The 20,761-nt window shown below is 39.1% G+C and overlaps 1 protein-coding gene and 2 non-coding genes across 4 annotated transcripts in view; all 3 read right to left on the bottom strand.

Annotated features, from left to right (window-relative positions):
- pde8a (phosphodiesterase 8A) overlaps positions 1-9,184 on the bottom strand; it is a 48,122-nt gene extending 38,938 nt beyond the window's left edge. The window contains exon 1 of one of the 2 annotated variants that reach the window (XM_053623814.1): positions 7,372-9,184. In XM_053623814.1, the coding sequence (XP_053479789.1) occupies positions 7,372-7,509 (138 nt within the window). In that variant the 5' untranslated portion in view covers positions 7,510-9,184. The remainder of the gene's footprint in view (positions 1-7,371) is intronic. The other variant, XM_053623815.1, reaches the window with a different exon arrangement.
- Positions 9,185-19,400: 10,216 nt separating this feature from the next.
- On the bottom strand, positions 19,401-19,474 carry trnan-guu (transfer RNA asparagine (anticodon GUU)). The gene has a single exon. It is a non-coding gene; the product is annotated as a tRNA-Asn (tRNA).
- Positions 19,475-20,182: 708 nt separating this feature from the next.
- trnan-guu (transfer RNA asparagine (anticodon GUU)) lies at positions 20,183-20,256 on the bottom strand. The gene has a single exon. It is a non-coding gene; the product is annotated as a tRNA-Asn (tRNA).
- Between the last annotated feature and the right edge of the window lie 505 nt (positions 20,257-20,761).

Below are 20,761 nucleotides of genomic sequence, written 5' to 3'. Positions count from 1 at the left end.
TGTATATTTATTGCTTTATTGTTTATAGCTTATTAACATATAAGACAACAAATCGTTTATTTTTATTATTGAAACATTTATCCATTTTAATCAGGAACATGCGCATCATTTGAAATGTCTCATTGTGTTTATAGATTCATTAACATTTAATGTTAAAGGTAATTACAATATATTATATATATATATTAAATAGACTAAATAAAATGATGAAATATATCATTATATACAAGAAACTGTGAAATACTTAGAGAAATAAAATAATCAATAATTAAAGATTAAATATTTGTATCATGAATAATGGAGTGCATTTAACACCTTTAATGTGCTTTAATGTTGTGTGTGTGTGTGTGTGTGTGAGAGAGAGTGTGTGTGTGTGTAATAAAATGGCCTTCAGATAAATGTGTCCTTCTCTGTAAAAATTGTTTATGATATAATAATAACTTCAGCCAATCAGACGCTAATCAGACGCCAATCAGACGCCAATCAGACGCAGGCTATTAATCAGTTACAAGACGTACTGCGATATTCTCTATATCACGACGTTATTATCATTTTTATTCACAAATAATTTGCTAATATACACATCGGAGGTTTACTTGTTTACTGCGTTATCATAAAATTAATCAAACAAAAATAAATTAATAAGTAAATAAAACACAATATTTCTCTAATGTATAACCATATATTATATATAATAACAATAAAATATTATAGTTTTAATCATTAGTGGTGAAGGTAAACATTTTTTATATTTTTATTTAAATATTTTAAATTCTTTTGGATTTTTTTAATCGCACAAAAAAAAAAAAAAAATTACCAAAAACACAAAAGTTAATTATTAAATATTTATAAGAAACATTATACTAATAAACATTATTAATATTAATTAGTTTTTAGTTTAAACACCGGCCCAACTATATTTCCTTCTCACACACACACACACACACACACACACACACACAGAGCACCCTGTGGGAATACAGTCTAACTAATGATACGTGGAAACATTTAGACATGAATAATGTGCGTGTGTGTGTGTGTGTGTGTGTGTGTGTATAAACACTCATCATTTACACTAATTACACTAAACACAGTAATTCAAACACACACTCTTATCCACACGTTAGTGTTTACAGGAGTGTGTGTGTGTGTGTGTGTGTGTGTGTGTGAGACACACAGAGTAACGGTACCTCAGTAACAGTGTGAATGAGTATGGACATTTAAACACACGCATGTATTCACGAGTAATGTTAATATTATTAAGTATTATAAAGAGCTGACAGGTTCATCATTCCTGATCCCACGTGACTCGCTAACCCGCTAACCCGCTAAGCAGCGCAGTCATGAAGAAAATGTTCTGCTAACTCGGACAAACCTAGCATTTAATTTGCTGGTTAGTTAATGTTTAACAATCCTTCTGGAATTAATGCTAAGCCACATTAGGAAAGAAAACACAGCTTAGCTAGCTAGTTAATTTAACTTACTAATTTATTGAATTTACCTAGCTGGCTAATTAAACTAGCTAGTTTACAAAACTCACCTAGCTAGCTAATGTAACTGCTAATGTAGCTGGCTAATTTAACTCGGTAAATTATAAGAGTTATGTAGAAAATTTACCGAAGTTTAACTTTAACTAAAGTAAAACTTAACTCCACATACATTCTTTAGCTTTGATGGGAAATTTTAAAGACTGAAATTTTATAAATGAGTCCTCTCATCCTGTATGAATCTTTCGCTCCAGAAAAACTTGCGGACGAATAGAAAGAAAAAGAATTAAAAGAGAAAAATCTTTGAGATTTATAAGAAGTACTTATAATATCTATATATAAAATAAAATATATATCAAATTTAATACTTAAGTAAAGTAGAAATCTTCCAAAATAATACTTAAGTACAGAAATGAAATACAATTACTCAACTATTTTCCACCCCGTGTGTGTGTGTGTGTGTGTGTGCGCTGAGAAAATAAAATAAATAAGTCACGTTATTTTCCCTATTTGTTTTCACACACCAGAGCACCAGCACATTAAACAGCAGCCGAAGCTAAACGCTACGAGCTAAAACTTTCAAGTTCATCTCTAGCACATTAAGCCCCGCCTACTACATGTTCATTGGTTAGCCAGGGTCGAATTTATTTACTGGACCTTCCACCGGAGTCGATCAGTTCTCACTTTCCAGACCTCTTCACTCAACAGATGTAGCTTTTAGCCCCGCCTACTTTCACGGAAGGTGCTAATTTGACTGACATCGCTGGTGGCCAATCACAAACCAGCAAACATGAAATCTTTACTCATCACAAACTGAGCAATAACTTTTAAAAACAGGATTCTGTGAATGTTCTTTGGTCCAGTCACTACACCGTGCTGCAAGTGTCACGGTGTTATTGTGACATTCAAATGTTTTTTTCTTGTCCGAAATCACTGTACAGAAGTTCGTACAACAATAATCATCAGATTCAATTCATCCTTTAAGATCCTGAAGCTTCTGGAGAGAAAGCTGTACAATGGTTCCAGGGGTGAAGCGCCTGAGGCTGAGACTAGTGCCGCCTTCAAGTCCTGTCGGAAATGTCGCACTTATGAAGTAAACACACACGAATTCTGCCGCAGTGTCGTCATTATAACAAACATCACTGTGAAAGACCACGCAGAACTATTTCCTGCAATTGCGATTTCACCGGAAAAATAAAGCACAAAAAATTTTGCCAAGTTTCATCACAAATTCTGGGAAAAAACGCAGCAAAATCGAGGGTTTTTCACACAAAAAACTCCACAAAATCCTGTATGGAAAGATTAAAGTGGTAATTATTTATGTTAACTCTTCAGCTTTTTATTTTCTTGTAGTAAAGTAAAAAAAGACTAATAATTAAAAAAAACATTAAAAAATGTCCGACCAAAACCACTTAGACACACATCATGTCGTAATCACAGACTACTGAGGCCAGAATAGTACTTAGTAGCTCCGCCCCCAGCCATGAGGAACTACTGGGGGTGGAGCCTGTTGTACTAAACTGCTGATTGGTTAAATCCTTTACTGCGGGGAGTCTGATTTAAACGCTTCTAATAACACACTGCTTACGCCAAGAAGAAAATTCCTAAAAGGCATGAATTTTTTCACTAAAAATTTTAATTATTAACAACTAGCAAAGCAAATTCAATAAAGAATTTTTTTATGTCCGGACTTCAATCCGAAATTTTAACGGAACTACGCATTTGTCGTTCGGAAGAGTTCCTGGAGTGTTAATCGATAGAGTCGGTTAAACACTGAGGCACTGAGTCTCAGCCAGTGACGCTACTATTGCTCTGTGTAATGCTAACTTAGCTCCGCTCAGAACAGACTAACTGTGAGAATATGACGCGAGGTTCAACATCACTGTCACATGTTGTGTGTATCTTACTGTTTATCTGATGCACGTTGTGCAATGATAGTGTCGCTAGCAAAAACATCCGACTAGCTACAAGTCCCTGAGGTGACGCGGTAGTGCTTTTCAAACAAAGCAGCGTGTAATTTAGTGAAACTACTGTCTATCACTCGCTTGATGAAATACTAGCTTTCGCTAGCCGCTTCTTTTCCGTGGAGTAGAAATTAGACCAAAACAACTCAACGTCAGCGCTAACAAGGCCAAACTGTTCATAAGAACAAGTACTAAGGAGTACTTCTTATGATTAGCAGCTCTTCATAATGAGCCATGTTCATCATGCATGTAGCTTCATTGTGCTTAAGCTACTTTGTCCATGTACATTGAAGCTAGGAGGCTTTAGATTAGCCGGGATTAGTCGGATGTGCACACTTGACGGTCAACGATTTTCATTATACACAGTTAGACAAGTTTACAGACAAAACGACAGAACAGAGTCGACATCATTAACACTAACAACGTCGCATGCTAACATGCATAACAACACCGTCATTACCGCTGTGTCACGCTTTTCCCTGAACACAAGGCCAAAGTTTACTGTAATGTTAGTTTATATGTTAGCCACATAAATCCCACATCCATTTGGGCACGTTGTATACATTATTCTACTACAGTCCCCTCCAAAAGTATTGGAACAGCAAGGCCAATTCTGTTGTTTTTCGCTAAACACTGAAGACATTTAGCTTTGACATCAAAAGGCGAATGAGATGATGGATCAGAGTTCCAGCTTTTATTTCCTCATATTTAAATCTAGATGTGTTAAACAATTTAGAACAGCACCTTTTGTTTGAACCCACTAATTTTTCAGTGATCATAAATATTGGAACATATGACTGACAGGCGTTTCTTGCTGCCCAGGTGTGTCCTGTTAGATCGATTGTTTAAAGAATTAATAGCTCTGAACATCTACTCTTGGTTTGAGACTTGGAATCCTGTGAAGACTGCATTTGTTGTTAAAAAGAATAAACCCACATGAAGATCAGAGAGCTGTCTCTGGGAGAAAACAAGACATTTTGAAGCTGAGAAAAGAGAGAAAATCTATCAGAGACTAACACTGGGCATGGCCAATACAACAATCTGGAATGTCCTGAAAAAGAAAGAAACCTCTGGTGTACTGAGGAACAGACACCAAACGGGTCGGCCGAGGAAAACTACAGCAGCTGATGACAGAAATATTGTGAGATCTGTGAAGAAAAACCCGAAAACAACAGTCAGTGACATCACCAACAACCTCCACAGGGCAGGGTGAAGGCCTCATGATCCACCGTTCAGAGAAGACTTCGAGAGCAGAAATATAGACTGTACCACAAGATGAAAACCTCTCATCAGCAGTAAGAGTCAGAAATCCAGACTGGAATTCACAAAGAAACACAGAGATGATCCACAGAAGTTCTGGAACCAAGATGAACCTCTACCAAAGTGATGGAAAGACCAAAGTGTGGAGAAAGAAAGGATCTGCTCATGATCCAGAACATACAAGCTGATCTGTGAAACATGGTGGAGGTAGTGTCATGGCTTGGGCTTGCATGGCTGCTTCTGGAACATTCTCACTAGTCTTTATTGATGATGAACTCATGATGGAGCAGCAGAATGAATTCAGACGTTTACAGGAACATGAATCAGGAGGAACTTCATCATGCAGCAAGACAACGATCCAAAACACACTTCCACCTCAACACAGGACTTCATCAGGGGGAAAGTGGAAGGTTTTAGACTGGACAAGTACATCACCAGACCTTCACCCAACTGATCAGCATCTCACCTCCTGAAGAGGAGACTGAAGAGAGAAACCCCCCGAAACAAACAACTACTGAAAGAAGCTGCAGGAGAAACCTGGAGAAGCTTCACAGGAGAAGAAACCAGCAGATTGGTGTCAGTCACAGGAGTGATGCAGTTACTGCGAGTAAGGTAAATGCAACCAAATATTAAATGTTCTTTACTTTCATTTTCTTCAAGACTGATCTGTTCCTATACTTTTTCTCACCTACAAATTGTGTGGTCTGATACAGAAGGTTGTGTGTTTTATGTTGTTTAACACGTCTAGATGTAAACACCAGGAAATAAAAGCTGAAATCCTAAACTCTCGTCTCATCTCCATCTTCTGATCTCAAACCCAGACGTCTCAGTAAAACACTAGCAGAAGGTCCTCGTGCAGAAGAGACGGAGCCTGACTGCATTACGGATCAGACGCTGAATAAACCTCATTCTGTGTTACAAAGTTCAGATCTACAATAAATATCCCGTAAATTACGACACGCTTCACTTGTTTCCACGGCATTAGTTTTACACTCAGCATCCAACTGGATCTCAACTGGAGTAAGCTAGTTGGTTATTTAGCTAGCTAACTATATTACTTTCATTATTGCTAAGTAAGATCCATCAGCCAATTATCTCCAACAATCTGGAAAACGGACACTTTGGTTCTGCAGTAAAGTCGGAGTGATCTGCGCAAGCGTCACCATCAAAGCAACGTCAGCCAATCGGCATGGTTAGCGTCTCCTCGACGCTAACCAGCGACGGTGATCGATACAATGGCGTCATTTTAAGGAACAAGATATCAAACATTCATCCCACGGCGCTGTTGAGTTCTGGACTGTGATTGGGTCGTCAGGTGGTGATTAGTTCTCTATAACAGCGGCTCTGACAGCAGCGCAGGTTTATATTAATATTAATGCACTCGTTCTGATACGTTATCGTTTCTATAGCAACAGCTCGTTCACAGAGACTTGACACACGCCAGTCTATATATCGACACTGCAAATAGTTTAAATGCTGAAAATATTGGCACCCTGCATTAGACAACACTGCACAAACTACAAGGGAACCGCTGGAGCTGGATCATGTGACCGTGATCTGGTTAGTGATTGGTCAGATGCTGAAAATGTTCTGCATTTTGTTGAATGTTACATTGTTGCAGAGCGACATTTTTCATGTGCGAGTATCATGCGTGTTTTTTTGTCTGAATTTTTTGGTCATCAGTTACGCAGCCTAGGAGGACGAGTGTGTGCTGACAGCCTTGACACACATAACCCTGCCTCATATTATCCAGTGTGTGTGTGTGTGAGTGTGTGTGTATGTGTTTGAGACGTGATGAATCTTTTTTCAAAACAGATTAATTCGCATTAAAGAAGGAAGATAACAAACTGAGTCAATATACACCAGGTTAAAAGTAGCACAAAAGGAATTGTTAGACTCACGTACACATGAACTGGAGTTAGTGTAGCGCTTAAAATCCTAAATCTTCAAATGTTTCAGACAAATTGTGATGTTTTGAGGAACCACAGATTTTAGCAGGAAGTGGGCGGGGCTTAGCAATGAATAAAATTGGGAGAAAATATATAGATAAAAAAAAAAAAAACACACACAACAAAGAATCCTATATAAGCGCCAGGCATGTTCCTGGCCTACACGCTCTGTGTGTGTGTGCGTGTGTGTGTGTGTGTGTGTGTGTTGCATGCGGGCTGAATGCGAATGTGTTTAATGTCAGCGAAGGGTCTATTTCGTGTGTGTGTGTGTGTGTCGACTTCGGGATTCTAGGAACCCTAAGTTGTACGTACACACACACACACACACACACGCACACACACGCACACACACGCACACACACGCACACACACGCACACACATGCACACACACATTAAATTCACATATGTTGATAATGGGTTAACATTTTATCCCGGTGTGTGATATTTTCTGGATCGGATCGGTTCTGTCCTCCTGGTTTCTCACACTCTCGGGAGCAGGCTGCCTAAGTAGGGCAGATAAAGTGCCATGTGTCCTTCTCACAGAAGGCAATCCCATGATTCCATGGGAGAATTAAAAAAAACCAACATGGAGGTCAGAAATGACATAAGAATGGCGATAAAGCATGGAGAATTTAATATCAGCACACACTCTGATTGTACGCTCTGTGTGTGTGTGTGTGTGTGTGTGTGTGTGTGTGTGTGTGTGTCACCTTGTACTCAGAGGCCTTGATGGGGCAGTTCTGGGTGTTGTTGCCCTGCGGGGGGGAGTGTGGGGGGCAGTCTTCTGACTCTTTTCCACTGTGATACACCACCCGATCCGAGATATGGATGCTGGAAGCACAGCCCATGCTTCACTCCCGCTTCTTCCTCTTCTTCTCGTCTCGTTATGTCCTCCAAGCCAGGACGCCTAGCTAGGTCTTTCTTTTTCACTCGGGTTCTCCACTCCTCCTTTCTTTTTCCGGGCCCGTTATGTCCTTTCTTTAGGTCCTCATAGAAAGCTTTTTAGGTATTAAGATCTCCAAACCAGACCAGGCACGTTATCTTTTGAACTCTTTTTTAAAAAAATCTTTTTAGTTCTCCACGTGAGGCCTCTTCTTGATCTTCTCAATTCCTCCAATCCAAGCCGAGATACGTTCTCCTCTTTTTTTAATCTTCTTCTTCTTCCCTTTGACTGGAGGCCTGTTATGTTCTCCACTTGTTCCTCTACTTCTTTTCGCCCCCGGAAGTCCACTGAGAAGGCCCTTTAGATACTCAGCATCTACAAAGTTCTACAAACCAGGCCAGGCAAGTTAGCTCTTCTCATTCAGTTCTTCTCCTCCAGCCCAGGCCTGGTCACGTTCTCCTCTTGTTCCTTTTTTAAATTTTTATTTTTACATCCACCTGGAAGGCCCTTTAGATACTCCACATAAGTTCTCCAAATCAGGCCAGGAACATCACGTTCTTCACTTCATTGTCTTCTTCTTCTCCTTCTCTTTTTGTCCTTTATTTCCCTGTTTGTATGCATTAATTATAATAATAATAATAATAATAATAATAATAATAATAATAATAATCAATGATGGTATTACTACTAATAATAATAGTAACAATAATAATAATAATAATAATAATAATAATAATAATAATAATAATAATTATAGTCTATCTTCCTTTCCCCTCCCACCCCCCTGACCAGGAAACAGATTTCCTCTCGCGCTCAAACTCCATGGAGCTCCATTTTAGATCAAACCCACTTCATTCCACATCATCACCATCACCATCATCATCATCTTCTTCTTCTTCATCACCATCATCACCATCACCATCACCACCACTCCGTCATGATGGCACTGTAACCTCCTTCTTAAAAAAAGAAAAGAAGAGAAAAGAAAAGAAAAGAAAGAAAGAAAGAAAGAAATGTGGTCTTGTAGTTAGTTCCAGGCCGGAGTTTGATCCATGTTTGGCCTTGTTTTATTTATCTGGATGTTTTGTTGTTCTTCTTGTTTGTGTTTGTTTACTCCACCCTGAAATCTGAAGAGAGATCAGCTTGTAGAGACGGAGGAGATCTTGTGCGCTTCACAGCGTTTCAACAGGCGAGAACCTTCCGTGAGCATGACTGCGGCGGATTAATCCTGCGCCTTTATTCACCCAAAACCACATTTTACACCCAAACACGCGCAGTTTCCGAGGCGGTGTGCTCGCGCGCGCGCGTGCGTCCGAGACGGACAGGGAAAAACCGTTGGTGTGAGAAGAGAAGGAGAAAAGCGCTGGAGGGAGAATCACACGGCCTCCGAGTTCTCCTCTTCTACACGCAGAAAAACGGAAAGAGATGTCGGCTTGAGGCTGTCACACTGTCTGCGGGTAACCCGCTCGGATCCGCGCGAACAAACCCCCGGTCTGCGCCCTCCACTTCTCCGACTCGACCCCGAGCGCGTCGCGGAGCGGATCAGAGCCGAAACACGGCAGAAAAGCGGCGGAATAATGGTGTTCCTCTGCTCCTCGTCTTCTCCAGTCCTTCAGCGCTGCTTGACAGCAGCAGATCCAATAAAAGCACGCGCGAGGATTGACCTACAGCCTCTACTGACGTCAATGCAAATGAGCCGCACGCGGCCAATCAGAGGCGAGCGCAGCCGGCCTGGGAGGAGCGCGCGCGTGGCGGCGGCTTTGAAACGCACACTTGGCTTTGATGTGATATTTACACAGGATTTATTTGTATTGTTATTTTTTGTTTTAATTTTCATTTCATGTACAAAGACAAAAACTTTTACACATTTATGTTGTGTACAGAAAGAAACTTTTACAGAGGAGCAAACTCATGTGGTGTGTATACACAAACTATTCTCTCTTCACAATGAGAATATGAGCCAGTAATACGAATAAATAAATAACAGATACATGTATGAATAGATAGATAACACTAGCCAACAAACAAACAAACAAACAAACAGGTACACATTCAGAAAGGGTGTGTTGATATCCTACACACTTTTTGTGTTATGATTATTTCGACACATGTCGTGTTAAATTATCCAGTACGAGTGTTTTTAAAAGAGAAATATTTCACACGAGTGACCGACACAACACGTGTTAAATTATTGTCCGATCACGTTGCGGACTGCGCTGCTGACGTCACTCTGAACTCGCCTCAAAGTGAATGTTCGATGCTTTGAGCCTCTGATCGTGATCGCGGAGGCGGAGTCCCGAGGCGAGGAAACCGAGTGAACACGGGTAAGTCAGCGTTCGTTACTGTTTGGCGTTAACGCTGCTGAAAACGCCGGGCCGAGTTCGTGATGTTCAGGCAGCGAGCTCTCGAACGTGTATTCATTATAAAACAGTGCCTCAGCGAGTGATAATTAACGTTAGCGATCGCTACAGAGAACATCATGTACTGCTCTCTCAGTGTTGCAGTTACACTAACAGTGTCGTGTGTTTATGTCGGCTGTGAAATATGGACTGAGGTTCTTCTATAATTCTCTGGTCTGTATCTTACCTGAGGCTCTGAGTTAGGGTTAGCTAGCTGGATGCTGTCACCAGTAGGGATGAGTGATGCTAACCCTGAGTTAATAACATTACTTTACCCTACAGCTCGCGGTGATGTTAGACATTCTCTTTCCTTTTTGAAAGTTAACGATGGCATAGCATTACAGCTGTTCACCGTGATGTAATACAGAGAGCGGGTTAACGTTAACTACATTTACAAAGTGTTTTAGACAAGGCAAGCTGTAGTAATTAGCATTAGGAGGATGGATTAGCGCTGTGTTTCTTCATGTGTTGGGTGAATGTTGATGCTGGGAAACAGGTGCAGACAGTCAGTGGCTAACGGAACTTAGTGGCTAGCTCAGTAATGTCGAGGTTAAAAGTTCCTCACAAGGTTAACGAGACAGAAAGAGAGGATGGAGTTACAGTGGGTTGTAATGCTTTCCTCTATCTCTGTAATGTTGGTTATATTAATTAGGTTGTGCGAAAAAAAACTGGCGGTGAGGTGCTAAAGGCTGGAAAATAAATATTCGTAAGTTAGCTTGATTTTTCTGGTGAGGCTACAGCGCCATTTTGTTCATCAGGAGAGCGGAGGTCACATTTCCAAACTTACACACTCTGGGATTCTGTAACACAATGTCTCAGTTAAAGCACAAAGGCGTTTGTCCATATTTTATATCTAACCAACACTCTTTTTCTCTTTTGCAGCGTTTCAGACGGAAGCGAGTGGGACTCCTGTCTTCAGAGATGGAGGGAGATTTGTAAGAAGATGCATAAACTCTGGGCGGGGTACACAAGGCGGGGTACACCCTGGACACACACACATTCATACACTATGTCTTTGGACTGGGGGAGGAAACCGGAGTACCCTGAGGAAACCCCGGGGAGAACATGCAAACTCCGCCCACACAGGGCCACGGAATATCATGCGCATACTAAAACTTTTGTTTTAATAAAAACTTTCAATAAAAAATGATCCAATAAAAAAAAAATCATAGAGAAAGAAATAAAAACATGATGAGGTTTATACAAATAAACTGACTACAATATGTAAATAGAAATAATTCAATAAAGTGAAAAGAAAAGTAATATAAGTTCTTTACAAGAATAATAAATGATCTGATGGTAGAAATAAATCTTTCTAGAGAAACAAACTAATGTGTAGTTCAAATAGACCTTCTGTTTTTAACAAAAAAAACTTTATACATTTATAAACGTTCTGATGATAGAACCAGATACTGTTATACACTGCCTGATCATTTAGCCATAATAACACAGAGGCTGTAAACTAGCCGTGATAAATTAGCCGTGTAGCTCGAGTGCAAGAGCGAAGAAGAAAACGTCAGACACCAAACACTAAGATTCTAAATATTCTGCCTTTAGACATTTGTTTTTATTTGATGCACTTTTATTATCTTTAGAAATGATGAAAAAAGTCTAGAAATGATTTTCCCGTTGAAAAGAGCAGAGTTTAAATCCTGGGAGTGTCAGAAAAGCTCCTGAGCAACGGTTTAGTAATTAGTTTTATTATATATTAAGGTCCTTAACCCTCGGCTGCTCAGCTCTACGCCGGGATCGGAGTCTGCCTCGGGAGTAAGTGGCTTTAGATAAAAGCGTCTGCTAAATGGATACCTGCAAATGAAAGTTGTGTAATTGTGTGTTGTGTAGTTTTAAGACAGATACACAACCAGACAAACAATGAGGTACACAATGAGGTAGGTCACCGCACTGCTCTGTGAAAGGCGTTCCCCGTCTTATTCTTTTTATTTCTGTTTGGTTAAAGGCGCACTACAGTATACAGATCAACAGAATAAAAGATTAAAGACTACAGTGTATTGTATGTTATGTTGGTGGAGTGAATAAACTCGCACAGCTCACATGTTGCACAAATGTCAGGGGTGGGGCATCTTTATTAAAGGCCACACCCACACAGCAACATGATCAAATACAATTCTTGTCAGATTTCTACAGCTTCTATATAACATATGCTGCTTGACAGAGCGACAAAGCGACTGGTGACGGTTTATTTCCGTACGTGTGCAACACAGAGATTTTCACAATTCTATGTAAATTAGATGTGACGCAGTAAAGCGACAAATCCAAACGATTGGCTCGAATGATTTTTCAGACCGATCCTATGGCGTGTGTGTGGTCTGACGTTTCTTCAGTTCACAATTTTAGCTCCTACTTGCAATTTGTTCGTACTGTTCGACTCAAAACTGGAAGAAAAGCGCATAACCGTGATTCCATCATTAAATGTGTTTAAATAAAACTTGGAAGGAAGTAGCAGAGATCTCTGGTGCCTCTGGTGGGTGTATGTAGCTAGTACAGTTAGTTTACTTTGCTAATCTGAGCCGGACACTAATACGAAGCCGAGGAGGTAACGTGAAAATCACACAACACTGATTAGTGCTTTATTGTTTAACGAGTTCGCTTTAGAATGTATTTATCGCTACTACAATTTCTCATAAGAACAAAAAAAAAAAAAACACTAGACAGGCCACGCCCACAAGTGACAACAATAGAAGGGAGTAAAGTAAGCTAATAGAGTAAGCTTAGCTACTAAATAGCTAAGTAAAGTTAACTACAAAATTAGCCACATGAGCTAGTTACAAAAGCTGTGAGGTGATATGTTAATCCACAAACAAAAATATGACTGTTAGTTCTGATACAAGTGATTCACTTACAGTTGTAAACAATTTCTATAATTATTCGCTTACATTCAACATTCAAGATTCGAAGCTTTAATTGTGACATGCGCATCCGTAGCTGGTGCTAAGCTGCAGGTTTCATTTGTGCAGGTCTCCTAGGATTCACTTACATTAGTAAACAACTCCTCCAGCGATTCACCTACATTTGTAAATGACTCCTTGAGTGATTCACTTACATTTGTAATCGACTCCTCAAGAGATTTATTGCTCAGACAGCTTGAGAATATTTTGCCACACGTGCGAGTCTCAACAGTGCCGTGAAACCACCCAGTGTCTACATCTAATAAAGACAAATCTACAACGTCACACAGACTTCCTGTTTCTTACTTCCTGGAGTTCCCCTAGTTCCCTAGTCCTTGGCACTTTGCGTTCCTGTGTGTTCCTATTTTTACTCTTAGTTATTAAAGTTCCTAACATCTCCTCGTTCCAGTCCCTCGTATTTCCCTCGTTTTCTAATTACGGTCTCTTTTAGGTTCCCAAGTTTTTGTAGTGCTTGTCCACTGTGTGTCTGTTTCCCATCATATAACATTACCCTTGAAAGTCGGAAGAGTTTCTCCAGAGGTTATCAAGTGTTGACTGGTGTTTAGCACAAGGAGTAAAATACTACTGGAAACCGGCTCTGTGGCATGTCTCCCTCAGCAGGGAGGGAGTGTGGAGTAATGGCAGTGTGTGAACCTGAACACAAGGGTGCCAATACTTTAATCGTCAGCGGAAATATACTGAAACGCACTTTCACGTTTTCATGTATCAAACTGGATACAAATGAATTTATTTGTAAATTGTTCACAGGAGCTTTTACAGGAGAAATGTGTTGTTCATGAAAATCCGGTTTGTTGGGAAAATTTTATGAATTTTTTTTTTTTTTTGCTCCAAATTAATGACTTGAAAAAAAGCAATTAAAAACAAATTAGGACAAAAGTAATTGTGCCCTATAAATGGAGGAAGAGTTAGTGTGTGTCTGTGGCAGCTGACGTGCTGCAGTGGCTGAGCTGCGTTACTGGAAGATTGAGTGTTTAGTCGTCATTTTGCCTGTTTCAGTTTTCTCTTTATGAGCTTTGCCTTTCATGGGCGTGAATGTGACGTAAAGTTGTGCGTACGGGATTTAGCAGAGTTTTTTTGTGATTGTTGTGGTCAAAAATGCTTGATTTTACTGCTGCTTTTTTTTTTTGCAATGCAATTTGTGGACATTTTTGTGCTTTTTTTTTTTGCAGGTTGAATCGGCGAAATTCCAATCGCACAAAATAGTTCTGCGCACTCTTCCACAGCGGTGTTTGTTGGTAAATGAGACCTTTTAGCTGTACTCATGTTCGACGCACGTGAATCGAAGAGGGCTTTTGGATGAACGCCCATTGTGATGATGTCACATGACACGTCTTGGCCCAAATCTGCGGAAAATCGGCAGTAATTTTTAAAAAATTACAAGCTCCTCCGAAGTTTGCTTGATTTTGCGTTCATTTCTGCGATTGCAAAATCACTCAATCCTGGAGGGACTGATAAATCAGCTGTGCGTGAACACACTTGGTAATTTATGACTGATTGGGTCTTTATCAATACGTGTGTGTGTGTGAGTAGGAAGAAAACTTGCATTTTTTTACTTTAGTAAATCTGGAAGAATTTTGTTTAGCTCAGTTTGGCTATGTAAACATTTAAGCGAACCGAAACATAAACGTGGCCCCGTCTGCACACCCAAAACCAGTCAAAGCTTGCCAAAACGTTATTTATTTATTTATTTCTGTGAAAATACTGATCTGTTTCTAGATATTTTTTCACACAAGAAATCTTTTTGCTACTGGATATCAAAATACGGCTCTACACCATGCATGTAGGCCACTAGGTAGGTCATATAGTGCTATTATATTAAACCCTATGCAGGGTGCAAACAAAGTGACTAAGAGCGAGGATGGTAGAGTTTACATGGATCATGGTTAAGAAATGGAAAATGAAGCTAAATATATTCTGTGGAGAGAAAAAAAGGAAAAAAATATACACTATAACACATTAAATCAGATTCAATAAAAATTGTGCTGCTCCTCCTAAATCTTGCAGAAAAGTTCAGTTATAAAAGAGAAATAAAGTTTACCAGGCAGTCACTACACTACTGAAGACCAATGAGCCGTACTGTCCAGTTCATTTAATTTGACCAATCAGTGATCTCTACTGTTTCTAGCCACGCCCATGCAACTCTACTTATAGACACCTCAGTTCAAGAAGGGAAGCAAATTATGCGCAGCTTCTTATGTACAGCACGGCGCACTAGCAGTTGGAAACTGGAGCAAAATACGGATTGTGGTTCATTGTTAGTGATCCGTGTAAATAGATGGAACAGCACTATCAGAAAAAAAGTGCTCTAAATTCAAAAATTTCCTAGCTTCCCGTTTTCAAGCTGGAATTTTTTTTTTTGAAATCTCCTACTTTCCTAATTCTAATACCTCCTGGAGCCCATGTTTTGTAGTTCCAGTCTCTTCTTGTTCTCTAGTTGCCTCTTTTTATTCTCTCCAGGTTCCCCTAGTTCTCGAAGTTCTAGTATCTCCTAGTAACCTAGTTCTCTAGTTACAACCTCTCTTAAGGTGCAGACCTGCTCTCTAATGGATATCTCTTTAATTCCTCGATCCTTCAGCCCGTGACCTGGAAACCTATCTAAGCCTGTCATCTTCAAGGACGTATTAACTCTCTATAGTCACTTAAAAGAAGCAAGCAACAAGGAGCTAAGAGGCTTCCAGATTACGGATACATGAGTGATTCCTATGCATAAGTCTTTTTTTATTTGAATGTGAAGAATAAATGCTCCAAATCTCCCAAAAAACACGAATGAAATTGAAGGATATGATAATAAAAAGCAGTAATACCAAAATAATAATATTAATTCTAATAATAATATTAATTAAATAAGAAAATGGAAGGGTCACCAGATACAAATAAAAACCTTGGATAAAAGTGTGGGACGTTTTAAATGTCGTAGTAGACGTTCGTATAAACGAAAACATCAACGTTGTAGTGTGTGATATAAATGAAATTGCACTGAATTGTGCACGTGCAGATTTGTTATGCCATGTGCAACATCACTAATACGTGAAGCTGCTTCAGCGTGACGCTGTAGTAAAACAAGGCAGTAAAGGTCTCCTCTCAATAGCGTGCTGCAGGGATGAGGTACTTTTGTAGGCCAACCCAGACGTTCGCATCACCCTGGTTCCCGCGACAAAAATACAACAGGATTTTTCCATTAGCTTTTGGATTATTGCAGAGAATAAACTCTGTGACCAACAAAAGATTATGATTCTCACATGTTTCGTTCATCAAGATAATCTTCACAAATGAACACAACTTTTATGACTTTTGAAGCCTAAATACAATTGCCAGAAGTAAAAAGCTAAAGTTATAAACTAAAGCTAAGTTGGAAAGTTTGAGTTGGAATAGTTTGCAACAACGCGAGTGTAAACACAACGAGCATGTAGTAGACAAGTTTCCCTGTTCGGCGTGATGACGTTTAATGTCCCTGACAACCTCCCATTCGGTCCCATTTAGCCACTCGTTAGCAACCGCCTTTTTCAAGGGACGTAAAAGCTTTTAAAATCACGAGTGGGGTATTACTGGTGTATTTTACATCACAGAATAAAACGTAAAAATATCCTGAGCTTGTGTTAACTACAGACCTTATTTCAGACATTTAACCAAAAACCCATTGACGTCGGGACCATGGAACCGGAAGTGCTAAAATGCTAACTCATTTCCAGGTTTTAAGACCCATTCCTGCACCACTCTATTTCTGTTTTCTTTGCATCATTAGAGGGCGGAGCTAAGAAAGGAAACAAGTAGATGCAATCAAAGAAATGAGAACCACCCTGTTTCACTAGTTTCACAGTCTTACTGTGCTTCCTCCTAGATTCCTAGTTTCTGGTTCTATTCTGGTTCCTCTTGTTTCAAGGTTCTTGAATCTCCCTAGTTCTCGAAGTTCTATAGTCTCTCATCATCTCACTAGTTCTTTAGTTTACTTCTTCTGTTTTTCTCCAGCACACTGATGTGTTGTGCTTTCTGCTGTTGTGGTGTAGTGGTGTAGCCTACATGTGCAGTGATCATGTATGATGAGGTTCCAGTGAAGTCCAGTAACACCCAGGGATTAGTGAAATATAGCCAAGGGGGGGTGTCATTTTTTTTTTTTTTTTTTTTTACATTTTTTTTTTTACATTTTTTCACAGTGGTAGACATCACAACCCACCATTACCAAAGTTATTATTCATTAATGAGTTATTATAGACGTTATGTTGTTTGACAGGTTCAGGAATAAACAAAGCCTCTCTGGCTCCAGTAATAAAAAAAACTAAAAGTAGTGTACACTTTTGATTAATAAGGCTTATGTTGTGCTTATAAAATAAATTTGCAATGAGAGGGTCCTTGGAATTTTATATTTTTATTTTGCTACATTTTTAGCAACAAACAACTAACTCGAATAAATAAATGTACTGCAGCATCAAGTGTTCGTGAGGCTCATCCTTCTAGAGAGAGAGAGAGATTCAGATTCTCTGTTGTTCGAACACCGGAATCGGCTCTCACCGATGTTCACCAAAAATAGCTGATTCAAAGAGCCGATTCGTGCGCGCGCGCAGTATTCATTAGCGTTTTACCTCAGAGAAAATTGCGTGCGAGTGTCTGTGGTAGGAAATTTATAAAACTTGGTATTTTTTAAAAAAGCTTTTCGGTCTGTCATTATCTGAAGTAAAGGCGATGTTAATTATTATCGCCTAGATGACGAAACCATTGTTTTAGATTTTAACATTTTTAAATTTAATATTTTAACTTTCTCCAAACTGCAGAGTTAGTTGTCAGGTCAGATTAGCAAGTTAGCTACAACCGAAGCAGCTCCATGACAAACCTAAAGTCACTTTCACTTTCAACAAGTCCTGCAAACACACATCTATTCACACGGTGCATAGTTCAGTCTGTTAAGTATATCTTCATTCTTTAAAATTAAAAATAAATTAATTAAGTATTGGCACTCTCCGTAGCTAAACTACTTTAGCTAATGTTAGCATGGTTATGACTAGCTTGTGCTGATGGTGTATGAGACTTATTTTCAGATTTTAGATCTTTATATGTGCTAAATTTGAATGTTTTTGGTTCAGGCTTTAATTATTTTAATTTTGAAAAATAGTGCTTCCTGTGTATTTAAAAAGTGAATTGTTTGTCTTTGTTTTTAGGTGTTTTATTACTGTTAGTAAGTTTGTAAGTAAGCTTTTTGTTGTTGTTGTTAAAACATGACAAAATCACACCACTATGTTCTATTTTTCACGCCCTGGTACTTTTTATACTTATCAATGAGTGGACAAGTGATCAGTTCATTGCTAAAAACCTCAACAATAAACAAATTATCACCAGAATCACTAAACACATCACACATTTTAATATAAACATGTTTAATGTGTTTGTGGGTGGAGTTTAACTTTGCTTTTTGTTACTGGAGTAATTTTCTCAAGTGCGTTAATTGAATTATGGAGTAAGGATTGGACTGATTGGAAGGTCATGAGTTCAGATCCCAGCACCAACAAGCTGCCACTGATGGGCCCTTGAATAAGGCTCTCAGCTACTTGGTTGTATGAATGAGATAAATGTAATTTGTAATATCTTTTCACTTCTGTAAGGAGTCCTAAATGTAATGTAAAGTGCATCTGGCTTTGATATCCAGCCCTCTTTCAGTCACCCAGATCTTTTCCTCTTACCATCTAGATCCAAAATCGAGGGCAGTGTTTTGATACCCACCACGAAGCTTTCTAGGGTGTTCATTTCTTAATTGTATCATGCAGTATGCTTGTGATACTAGGTTGTTTTTCCACTCTTTTATTTGTTCAGGTTCTTTAAAGTAAGTGGTTTTGTCATGGCTGTATGTCTTCATATAACCTGTAGAGGGCAGTAGAGGCTGTTATTCGTGGCTTGCATGTTAAACACAAACAGAGCAAAAGTTCAGTTTATTCTCTTTATGGTCCGTCATTTCTTTAGTCCACACTCAGTTAAAACTTTGTGTGTTGTTGGTTTTTTTTTTCCTTCAGAATTCACTGTGATCAAAAATTTTCTGTAGCAGACCTCCAGCGTGAATAAATAAATTTACATAATTATATTTAGTCATGGATACAAACAAACAATCGCAAGGTCAACAGTGAGAAGGGGAGATTTCAAAAGAACTGGAAATCATTAAGCATGGAAAACTTTTCCTGAATTATTACACTTTGTTAGTATGCAAGTTTATAATTTGTCTTCATTTATTTGCAACACTGGAGTTTTCATTTAATTGTTTGCTTTCTTTGCATACATGCAACTCGATTATTTAATGTCATAGTTGGTATAAACAAGACTAAAAATATGTAGAATATAATTAATGTTTACGAAACGGCGTCAGCACGTTATATATTATAAATATCTTGTCTTTATTATGTAGTATTTATTGCTACACTGCTCCCTCTACTGAAGAAATAATGCCATTGCGAGTAAATTATTCTAATGCATTATTTAAAGCATATATATATATATATATTTGATTATTATTACAGATAAAGATAGAAAATGAATAAGGGAAAAATCTTTCCCGTCCCTGGGTGGGCTCGAACCACCAACCTTTCGGTTAACAGCCGAACGCGCTAACCGATTGCGCCACAGAGACTTGCTTGTCACAGCTGACATACTGAATTCTTTTGAAACCATCAGCCATATGATAAACACCAATGACAGGTGAAGTGAAGAACATTGATTATCTCGTTACTGTGGCAGTTGGCAGTGGGTGGGCTATGTTTATTAGGTAGCACGTGAACAGTCAGTTGTTGATGTGTTGGAAGCAGGAAAAATGGGCAAGCGTAAGCATCTGATTAACTTTGACACCAAATTGTGATGGCTAGACGACTGGGTCAGAGCATCTCCAAGACAGCAGATCTTGTGGGGTATGCAGTAGTTGGTACCTACCAAAAGTGGTCCAAAGAAGGACAACCGGTGAACCATCGGCAGGGGCATGGGCACCCAAGCCTGTTGATGCGTGTGGGGAGTGAAGGCTAGCCTGTCTGGTCCGATCCCACAGAAGATCTACTGCAGCACACGCTGATGAGAAAAGTTAGTTTTAACATGAAAACCACCTCTTAGGTTGGTTGTAATGTTATGGCTGATCTGCGTATATTATTAATGTCTTGTATTTATTATGTAGTATTTTGTGTTTCACAGCTCCCACTGACGTAATAATGCCATTGTAAGTAAATAATTCGAATGCATTTTGTTTGCGTGAGATGTGTATTTTTAACTGCTACAGTTTCCTGTGCAGCAGTGTTATGGATTGGTTCTTTGTTTATTAAAGATAGAAAATGAATAAGGGAAAAATCTTTCCCGTCCCTGGGTGGGCTCGAACCACCAACCTTTCGGTTAACAGCCGAACGCGCTAACCGGTTGCGCCACAGAGACTTGTATGTCATTCGGAACACTCTGTTCCTTTGTAAAAGTCACGTGGTTGTTGGAACAGGGTGTAATCCACGTGTTGTGGTTGTACAAGTGTTCAAATCTGTGGCTCAATGCCTGGTAGAAAAACCTTGACAGTTATACGTCTCTGACAGCTTTGCACATCTGGATCTTAACATTTTCTTCAATTTGGAAAAAATGCTGCTATATCAGATTGGATGGAGACCATTTGGTTAACAGCAATTTTCAACTCTTGCTGTAGATTCATAGATAGGCTTTGATTGGGTTCTGAGACATTCAGGTTCTTGGTGTTGAACCACTCCAGTATAGTTTCGGTAGTGTGATTATGGTTGTTGTCCTGTGTTGTTGCAATTTCTTACTTGTATCGTGCAGTATACTCGCGATACAAGTTATGTTTTCCAATCATTTATTCAGGTTCTCTTAATGTAAATGGTTTTGACATGGCTGTATGTGTTCATATGACCTGTAGAGGGCACTAGAGGCGGTTATT

Source organism: Ictalurus furcatus, chromosome 4 (assembly GCF_023375685.1).
Source record: "Ictalurus furcatus strain D&B chromosome 4, Billie_1.0, whole genome shotgun sequence".
In the NCBI taxonomy this organism is placed as follows: Eukaryota; Metazoa; Chordata; class Actinopteri; order Siluriformes; family Ictaluridae; genus Ictalurus; species Ictalurus furcatus.
This window is presented reverse-complemented; position numbering and strand designations above follow the sequence as displayed.